The sequence below is a fragment of the Lolium rigidum genome, chromosome 6, assembly GCF_022539505.1.
Source record: "Lolium rigidum isolate FL_2022 chromosome 6, APGP_CSIRO_Lrig_0.1, whole genome shotgun sequence".
Lineage (NCBI taxonomy): Eukaryota > Viridiplantae > Streptophyta > Magnoliopsida > Poales > Poaceae > Lolium > Lolium rigidum.
This window is the reverse complement of record NC_061513.1, coordinates 42,374,886-42,385,215: the sequence shown is the minus strand read 5'-3', so window position 1 is coordinate 42,385,215 and position 10,330 is coordinate 42,374,886. Positions and strand designations below refer to the sequence as shown.

The following is a 10,330-nucleotide window of genomic DNA, read 5'->3' as shown; positions in this document are numbered from 1 at the left end:
CCACAAAGTTATTGTCGTGGGTCCACTAGATCACCTAGCCTAACACGGAGGTGACCAAACTCAAACCCCGCAAAAGGGAAAACCATACAAATTCAAAAGACAAACTGACGCCATAGACCACCCCACATCAGCAAAAAATTATGGGCATAAACGAAAATGATCAATATGGGAGGTATTGATGCTAGAAATTGGAGTTAAAAATCATACACATACACTCAAACAATCCATCTAGAGCACTTAATGTGTGAAACTAGACAAGCAATATATAAGCAGAAAGAAATCTCAGCATTGATATCTACCCAAGATGAGGTAAAGCATCATCACCAAAGAAGCAAGGTAGTGTAGGGAAGCTTATTGTCACGAGGAATTAGAGCAAGAACAAAGTGACATGGTTGGAAAACTAAGATGGCAAAGATATGGACGTGAAGTGAGATCTAGATCTAGATCTAGAGAGCCATGCACCAATAATGGGCCTTCGCCTTCGGTCACTAGTGAATAGAGAGGCCCAAGGTCGAAAAATATAATCGAAACATGGGGGCAAATCTAGGAAGGCATAAGGTCCCACTAGTAGATCTTACCTAGATGTGGCAACATACGACTATAGTGGTCTGGTCTAGACCAATGACGATGATGTTGAAGCCCAACACATGAACTTTCCACTAGAGGATCTCAAGATTCAATATGGAGCATAAGAAACACAATTGTAACATTGATCCTCTAATATAATCATTTTATTATACTTCATATTATATAGAGGAGGTGGCAGACACCATGCCCCATCCTACTTCGTAAGGTCGTCGAAGGAATTTCTATTCATAGCAATTAGTTAATAACAAAATCTCTAAGATTTTTCTAGAAATTAGTTAAACTCTAACCTGTTGATCGTGTACCATGATTCGTCTGCACGAACTTTTTCTTCATCATTTGGCCAGATCCTCCTCCTTCTCCACATATGTTGCACAATCATGTGAAGGTCCATGGTCCACTTGATCTCCTGAACATAGATAGAGAGAATGGACGGTGAGTGTAACTAGTGTAGTGCAAGGGAGGTGAAAATTCTAGTGCTTGGTGAGTGCCCACATGTAGCCCGCCATGGGAGTGAGACTCCAAGCATGGGTAGGGTGACGGTGGAGGATGCGGAGGTTCATGCGCATGAAGGCGGAGGAGGTGGGTGATGAGATCCATCATTGTGGGGAGATTGCGGCGGGCCGAAGGCCTTGGGGAGGAGTAGTTGAGGGTTAGGGTAGAGCATGGCGAATTTATATAGGAAGTGCTGGGGCAGAGGACGAGAGATGACCTATATCCAATGGTCAGGAAAAATCAAACTTATACATATAAAAAAAGTATATGCCTAGATATGAGTGTATATTACACAACCTACTAGCACTTCCAAACGAAGTACCGTTAAGGTGACTCTAATATGGCATAAGTAAGGGCCAAAAAGACTCGGAACGAACTATGGTTAACAACTCAATATGAAAGAGGGGTGAAAACGAAAATCCAATTATCACAATTTGAAACAGGAAATTGCAACCTTTGGCTAGACCATTTGGTTTTGCAACACAATGGTAAAGCATTCGGTTTTGCACTATGAATGTTCTAAACACAAGGTAATGTAAAATGTGCTAATGTGGCTGTCCCTGAACAAACAAACAAGTGATGATGTACTGATGTCCTCCTCGTTCAAGTTAACGCAACATAGTTTTCTGTCATAAATTCATAATTTATACCATGCCAAATGCAAATCACGGATTCATCCAATTTTGGGATGAATAAACTGCGATTTTCTAACAAAGCAGCCGCCCTGCCGTCCTAGACAACTTCTCAATTTAAAACTGCATCTCACAATCTCCCGCTAATGACAAAGGAACAAAGCGCGCGCATCTCGTAATAGCATCTGTCAGTGTAGAAGTCCACGCTTCGTTCTCTGCATTCCAGCACAAACACGTACGCAGGCCTGCACTGCTCTTGTACCGCGCGCGGTGTGAGCTCACCATGGACGCCGCCGGGTCCTCCTCGCCGCCGGCGCCGCTGCGCATCGTGATCGTCCCGTGGCTGGCGTTCGGCCACCTGCTCCCGTACCTGGAGCTCGCGGAGCGGCTGGCGTCGCGGGGCCACCGCGTGTCCTACGTCTCCACGCCGCGCAACCTCGCGCGCCTCCCGCTCCCGCTGCGCTCCGACGTGGACCTCGTCGCGCTCCCGCTCCCGCGGGTCGAGGGCCTCCCCGACGGCGCCGAGTCCACCAACGACGTCCCCGACGACGAGCGGGAGCTCCACTGGAAGGCCTTCGACGGCCTCGCCGCGCCCTTCGCGGAGTTCCTGGCCACCGCGTGCGCCGACGCGGCCACGCGGCCCCACTGGATCGTCGCCGACTCCTTCCACCACTGGGCCGCCGCCTCCGCGGCCGAGCACGGCGTGCCGCTCGCGATGCTCCTCCCGACCGCCGCTATGGTCGCCGCCGTGCCCCGCCCGCCGCCGTCGTCAGAGAGCGCCGCCTATTCCTTCGAGCTGCAGGCGGCCGCAGCCGCGCGCGCCGTGCCGCGGTACGAGCGGGAGGGGATGGCGCTGGTGTTCGCCAACGACGGCGCGTCGTCGGGCATGTCAAGCCGCCAGCGCAGCGTCCTGACGGCGCAGGGGTGCACGGTCGCGGCCATCCGGAGCTGCGTGGAGTGGGAGCCCGAGTCGTTCTCACTCGTGGCGCCGCTCCTCGGCAAGCCGGTCGTGGCCCTCGGCCTCCTGCCGCCGCCACCGGACGGAGCCCGCCTCGCCGCATTGGCAAACAGGGAGCACGCCACTGTACGGTGGCTGGACGCGCAGCCGCTCGGCTCAGTGCTGTACGTCGCGCTGGGGAGCGAGGTGCCGCAGCGGCCGGACCAGGTGCATGAGCTGGCTCTCGGACTGGAGCTCACCGGGACGCGCTTCCTCTGGGCCCTGAGAAAACCCAGCGGTGCCGCCGCCGACGACGACATGCTCCCTCCCGGTTTTCAGGACCGCAACGACGGCCACGGGCTGGTGACGACGGGGTGGGTTCCGCAGGTGAGCGTGCTGGCGCACGCCGCCGTGGGCGGGTTCCTGACGCACTGCGGCCGGAACTCGCTCATCGAGGGGCTCCTGTTCGGGCACCCGCTCGTCATGCTGCCCATCTTCGGGGACCAGGGCCCCAACGCGCGCCAGATGGAGGCCAAGAATGTGGGGCTGCAGGTGGCAAGAGACGAGGAGGACGGGTCGTTCGACCGCCATGGCGTCGCCAGCGCGGTCCGGGCCGTCATGCTGGAGGAAGAGTCCAGGAGGGGCTTCGTCGCCGGCGCAGCGAGGATGCAGGAGGTCGTGGCAGATGCCGAACGCCATGAGAGATACATCGACGAATTCGTAGAGCAACTTAGGTCGATTTCCGGCTGATAAAATCAGGCTCTCACATGTAGCTTCACGAATGAATAAATGATGGAGGGAAGGCCTTGAGATCCAGGTCCAGGCACAACCTGGCTAGCTTGGCCACGAAAGTATGAAGGCTTCGACCCGGTTTATTTAAGGAAAAATTGGTTCTATACCACTTAAAAGATCTACACTTTAGAAAAATACCGCTAAATTTTTTGGCTTTAGAAAACTACTATTCAAAGTTTCTAAGAAGTCGTTTGGAAGCCAGGTTTTCATTTCATTTGTAGCATTTTGAAATGAATATTCATTTCATTTACATTGTAATTTCAGAAATGGACACTTGTTTGGTTGCCACAGGAATTGTAAATGACAGTAGAATTCAATATTGAATTTGTTTGGTTGCCACAGGAATTGTGAATGACAGGTTTCAGCTCGGAATTGTGATTACATATGGCATCATTTTGCTGGATTTCCCAAATGAAATGATGGCCCAATTCTGTGGCAACCAAACAGCCCACCTATGAAATTTTAAAATGAATTCCAGGATTCCAGGCTTAAATGATGGATACCAAACGACCTCTAAAGGTCTGTCTAGGACGAGTCAGTAGATCGACTTTCTTCTCCACCTCCGGCCTTCCGTGCAGCCATCATTGGCCAGACCGCCGTCCACCCCGCTCGCGGCCGGCGCGCTGCCGCGCACCTCGCCGCTCTGCCCTATCCCAAGCTCCCCCCTTTGCCGGTCCATCGCCGCCCTAGCCATACCTCTAAGTCTTGCCACCTCCTTCTTCGGCGCTAGCACCCCGCACCCTAAACCCTAAAGGGCCAACTGCGCTGTCACCGGCTCCGGCTCGACGGATGTTCCCCCGTCCCCTCCCTCCTCCTGCTCGATGTGCTCAAGATAGAAGACGACGCACAAATCTTAGCGCGATTCAACGGTTGCAGATTCTACTGAGCTCTAACGTAAATCTCAGTTTATTTAGAATTAGCAAAATCTTTTTCTAAAGTGTGGATCTTTTGATGGTACAGAACCAGTTTCCCCTTTATTTTACATAATAATACTACTAAAGCAAAGCAAAAGCTAAACGGCCCAGGACGACGAAAACGAAAAAGAAACTAACGCGACGTTCCGCCCCACCATTGCTGGGTGCAACAGTGAATCGATCGCAATGCCTTGCGTGGCAGCTCCACTCTCCTAGCCGCCGCCCCTCTCTCCTCTCCAATCCGGCTCCATCTCCAATCTGGAGCAATATTAATCTACTCCCGATTCTTCCGAGTTCAGTTACTACCCAACTCTGCTACTCCGCTTCCTCCCAGGCTCCCACCATCGTCTCGCCTTCCTCCCAAGGTCCGCCTTTTTCTTTTCTTTCAAAGAACTCGCAGTAAATTCCCAAAGCCTTCTCCGATTCCGTCTTGAGTAGGTGGCAGCAGTAGTAGTATTTAACTGGCACCGCGTAATCGCCGTCGCCCAAGTTGCCAACATCTCTTTCCGATTGATTCTATCACCGGCCGCGCGCGGAGAGCCTAATCTTGCGGCATAACTCGGGGTCGTTTCGCAGATACGGCGGCGGAGAGGAACGACCTGTGCGGATTCGTAGCGTTAATAAATTGCCACCGACCGATCGGCTTCTTTCTTCCTTCCCAATCGGTGTTGCGGCGGCCGGCGAGTCCGAGGAACTACAAGGGCCGGCACGACACTCTGTTTGGTCTGCAGGGGAGAAGACAGAGTTAGATGGGGGCCATCCTCTGCTGCTTGCGCGGCCCCGACGACGAGGCGCCTGGTTGTTGCTTGTGCCTGCCATGGCCTTTCTTGAACAACGATCTTCAGGACTCGGTATGTATTTTACCCATCTGTTTGTTTTACGCCTTCCGTTTGGCGATATTCCTATGCTCTATTACTGGAGCTGCGGTGATGGGGTGTAGATATGTGATCAATTTAGTCACGGCCGGTGGGGGTTGAATTTTCTTAGTTTGTGATCTACACATAGCTGTCTGCCTGTCTCGGTGCGCCACCGAGATGGCATTTCATTGTGCTCACTTCAATTGCACAATTTGTTAGTGCATACGTATAGTAGTGGATAAACCCACAAAACGGACAAGCCTCCATAGTCTTGTTTGACAATCAGCCCAGAGCTGCTATTTATAGAAATTGAAACTTGACAACTTGGTTCTGAATAAGCATATGAGACTGATATATAATTGCAGCATGTTTCGGTGCCGATTCTTCAAAAAATGTGTTTCATTTGTTCACAGTCGCATGTTTCAATCATTTGCAACACAGTTTCATAACTGCTTGCTTTCTCCCCAGGGCGCCGCTGCACGCCAAAGAGCGGATGCACGGGTTGCACCTGTTGAGGGAAGGGTTCCTCTTGCTGGTTCCACTGGTTCAGGGCAGGATGATTCGATGAATACTTTTCGCTGCCCTCCGAGGCCATTACCTTATGACGATCCTCAGTTCATCCATCAGATGGAGCAGCACCCGCTAGTGGCAGGGCATGACAAAGCTTCAACGCGGTTCAGGAAATCTATTCAGCTTGAAGAAGGCAACAATTCTGATATCAGATCAGCTCGAGCAGCTAAGAAGGCTCACGGGTCATCCCTTAAAGGTCAATCACAAGGTCAAAAGATTGTGGGAACACAAGTAGATGTTCCTTCTGACTTTCAGGATGACTGTCCAATATGCCTAGAAGGTCAGTGAACGCAAGTACCACTCTAGTCCTGACATCTTTTTTTCCCCGTACGATGAGCTTTATAATGTAGAGTCCTTCACCTTGTGTCTGTTACAAAGAAGATTCACATTTATTCATGTTTAACCATTATCGATAACGGACGCTAAAGAACGAAAAATGTAGCATTCCACCTGTCTGAATTTATTTCCTTTTTCTTACAGAGTATGATTACGAGAATCCAAAAATAGAGTTGCAATGCAACCATAATTTCCATCTTGGCTGCATTTACGAGTGGATGGAAAGAAGTCAATCTTGCCCTCTCTGCGCCAAGGTACTTAGCTTCTTTACAAGAAATTCTTTCACCTTAGAAAGAGAAGCATTAGTTTGTATTTGCATGAATCTGGCAAAAACCATGTCTAACATTTTGAATACTGAACCGCCCCATTGCAGGTAATGCTATTCAACGAGGAGCAATAGCCATGCTGCCACATGTCTTTGCGCATGCTGAAGACATGAATCGTGTAGGTTGTGTACATAGCGTTGATCAAATCAAGTCTCTAGATTGTTTGCTGAAACCTCCAGCAACAATTCGGCTTTTCTTTCTAGAGCAGATAATCTTTTTTTCTTTTCTCCACAAAGTTGATAATTTGTGCCAATGCGAAACTGACATTTCAAACTGATGTTAGTCTGATGAATTTTGGGTGATTACATTAGCTTGGCATACTGAAGCACGAAACTCTGGAAACTTCACCAGTTATTGCTACTTCTTTGCCAACTGTTTGCAGCAGGAACCGTGCTGTTTTTATTGAATGATTATCGCGAAAAGGATGGGGTTCAAGTGTTATTATTTCTTTCTTTGTTTCAGAAATAAAGAAAACAAATTGTTCTATTCACACGATGCCCCAGTCAGTACCTGCTCTGTTCACAGCTTGCAAACAATTAACAACATGCGAAATAAATGTATAAAAGAAACTTGTACCTGCAGTGCTGCTGCTGTAGCCAAGAGTTCTCTGTACTCACTGAAAATAGTGCTTTTTTTAGCAGCAACATCTGAAATTCCAGTAACCAGAAAGTAGAAACCTGTAACTGCAGAGCACAATATAATATGGCTATCATAAATAATTTTTGCCTTAACCCTGTCTCTTGGAGAGATGAAACAGATGCAATGGCATCACTGAGTACCATAACCAGAGATATTTAATATCTCCAGGGAATTTGAAACCATATTCAAAATCAAATTATCATTGCTTCTAGACACTTTCCTTGAAAGATCTCAGTGAAGCCTGCCTTTTTCTTTTCACCAACATATAACAGTCTTTGTGATATAGTACATTGTAGCAGCGTGCATACCTAATGAAAGCGACTCACATAAGACTCATACAGAAATGTGTGTGTGTGTCCATAATAATCATATAATTTGCAATATCAACTATGATGTAAATGAGAGTATTGCACAGTTTTATTACCAATCCAATTCCTATGCCATATAAAAAGTGACCAACCACCATGAGGAGGAAGTTAGGCGCTACCGCTGTGAGAGAGCTCTTTGCGACTTCCTGCGGTAGGTAATAGGAACATATCATACACCAGACTAGATTGCACCACACAACATGGTCGAGAACATGAGGGTCACAGGACAGACATAGCTAGAAAATCTGCAATTAACTTAACATATATGGATTTATTTTCGCGAGGTAGGTCCATACAGAAATATTCTTCAGCGAACAGGAACATTACAGGACAGATATCATTTTTTTTCGAGAACACAGTGAAACGCAGACGCTCACAAGCACGCACGTATAAACACCCTACCCCTATGAGCACCTCCGAGGGACTGATCCGGCATATCTTGAGGTTAACGAAGTCACCACTGGCAAACATCCAGGTAAATGCAAACATCAATGCCAAGTCTAGGACTTGAACCTGGTGGGCTGGTTCCACGACAAGGGACCTAACCACCAGAGCCAAGCTTTGTTTGCAGATATCATTTTTTTTAGAAACATATTAAAGTTTTTAATCCTTTCCTTTTTTCTGATTGTTTGTTTCATGGCGTTTGTTGATTGAGGAGCTTCAGTCAGATCGTAGCTTAATGGTTGTCCTCTCGGTTTTGCCTCTACCCAATGGGCGCTGGATATCATCAACCGTCGATGCAGAGGCTTCGTGTGGAAAGGGGAGGAGGAGGTGAATGGAGGCCACTGCCTCCTCCCTTGGTCCAGGGTATGCCAGCCCACTGAGAACGGCGGCCTTGGCGTGCTTAATCTGAAGCTCTTCGGCACCGCACTTCGTTGCCGCTGGCCCTGGCTGCGTTGGGCCTCGGAACCGCGTCCATGGGCGCTGATTCCGGCTGAGGACGACCTGGAAGCGTTGGCCATCTTCAGAGCTGCAACTTTCATTCGCATTGGCGATGGGACAAGGGCGTTGTTCTGGACTGACGCATGGCTCCCCGGAGGAAAATCAGTGCAGGATGTAGTCCCTATTCTGCACTCCTTCGTCAAGAAATCAAACATCACTGTGGCTGCAGCACTGCAAAATAATCGTTGGGTTAGAGACATAACAGGGGGTCTCTCTTCGCCGGCGCTTGCTCAGTATTTGCAGCTCTGGGATTTATTAGAGGGCACCACCTTAACTGTCGGCCAACAATATGAGGTGGTTTGGCGGCCCTCGCACGATGGTGCTTTCTCCGTCAACTCGGCCTACAAGCTCTTCTTCATCGCGAACATGCAATTCGCTTGTGCAAAACCTATTTGGAAGTCCAAGGCCCCCATGAGATGCAGGTTCTTCATGTGGTTAGTGGTGCACAAGCGCTGCCTCACAGCAGACAACCTTGCTCACAGAGGGTGGCCACATAATACCTTCTGCCCGCTGTGCACTATTGCTAATGAAAACTGCACCCATCTCTTTTTGCACTGCTGTTTCTCCAAGCAAGTCTGGGAGCGTGTTCGGACCTGGTCCAGGGCCAACTTCCCAATTCCTGATGATACTTTTGGCAGCACCGAGGAATGTTGGCTTATGGCAAGAAAGAGGGCGCCGAAGAACATACGTTGCGACTTCGACACTGTGGCAATTCTGGTACATTGGAGGATCTGGAAGGAGCGGAATTCACGCATCTTCCAGCAGGAGTGTAGCACGGCGGACCGCGTGTTTGAGCTAATCATTGAGGATATTCATTCCTGGAAGGCCGCCGGCTGTATTTTTGAGTTTTAGGCTCCTGAGGTTTTTTGCTGTTGATGTAGTTTGTTGCCTGTCTCTTCATCTAGAGTTCTGTTGGGACCAGGATAGGTCTTCTTTTGCTCGGCCATCTCGGCCGTCATTTGCCACGCTGTGGCTCTCTTGTAAAAAACTTTCTCTTCTATCTTAATGAAGTTCGGCCTATAGGCCCTTCGAAAAAAGTACGACATTCACAATATTCTGCACCCATTTGTCACCCCGAAAACATCTGGTATTGACCTTCTTAAGCCAGCATCAGTGGCCATCCAGGCCCAAATGAAGATGCTAATATATCTTCAAAAGGCACAACTATGGATAAATAAAATTGCAGCGGGTGTAAATGACAAGAATAATTACCACAGTTCCATCTATTGTTCCGTAGTCATTCCCCAATATTGTCTGAGATGGCCTCCTAAGTCCTACCAACAACAACTTGCTAAACATAGGACATGAGATTATTAGGAATTCCACATGGGTCTTCACCAAGGTATCCACTCGGATGAGCCCCAACAGGATTGAAGTACCTAGGTAGAATGATCTTCAGTTCAGGATCTGTACGGTAGACATCATGATCATGTCAGTACAAAACTAAGATTGCTGACACCAAAGTATCAGGTTTGAAATCATGGCATACACATAGTAGCGAGTGTTACTAGTAATATATTTAACAAGCACACCACATCCATGTACTTGAAATATAAGGCCAAAGGCCCGGCCATATATATATAGTCCCACATCATAGATTCTGTAGAAGGATAGAGAGAGAGATATATGCGGAATATGATGGATGTTGTATTGAGCCTCTCGGGCGAGTATATATAGGGGTACAAGTCTTGGGAGCCAAGAAGGCTATCCTAGAGATAAGGCAGGAGATGATTACAAATCATATACTACCAAATACACATATACCAAATATATCTCTAACACTCCCCGCAGTCGTAGCGGTAGTGACGTGAACAATGGAAGCGTCGCGGACGGTCAGACTGGAGAGAAACCGAAGGTATGAACCAACGGGCTGACACTCCCCCGCAGTCGTAGCGGGAGCGTCGTGGACGGAGTTGCGTCGCGGATGCTTGGACTGT

The 10,330-nt window shown here is 48.7% G+C and overlaps 2 protein-coding genes across 3 annotated transcripts; both read left to right on the top strand.

Moving 5' to 3' along the window:
• The first annotated feature begins 1,995 nt into the window (after window positions 1-1,995).
• On the top strand, window positions 1,996-3,399 carry LOC124662522 (putative UDP-rhamnose:rhamnosyltransferase 1). The gene has a single exon (XM_047200350.1). The coding sequence runs from the start codon at window positions 1,996-1,998 to the stop codon at window positions 3,397-3,399; it is 1,404 nt and encodes a 467-aa protein (XP_047056306.1).
• A 1,126-nt stretch (window positions 3,400-4,525) lies between these two features.
• LOC124667376 (E3 ubiquitin-protein ligase At3g02290-like) lies at window positions 4,526-6,849 on the top strand. Of its 2 annotated transcripts, XM_047204667.1 has the most exons (5): window positions 4,526-4,720; window positions 4,932-5,206; window positions 5,681-6,062; window positions 6,263-6,372; window positions 6,492-6,849. In XM_047204667.1, the coding sequence occupies exons 2-5, from the start codon at window positions 5,105-5,107 to the stop codon at window positions 6,516-6,518; spliced, it is 621 nt and encodes a 206-aa protein (XP_047060623.1). In that variant the 5' UTR covers window positions 4,526-4,720; window positions 4,932-5,104; the 3' UTR covers window positions 6,519-6,849. The 2 variants fall into 2 exon arrangements, with proteins under 2 accessions (XP_047060623.1, XP_047060624.1); XM_047204668.1 differs by lacking the exon at window positions 4,526-4,720 and having other exon boundaries at window positions 4,815-5,206.
• The last annotated feature ends 3,481 nt before the right edge of the window (window positions 6,850-10,330 follow it).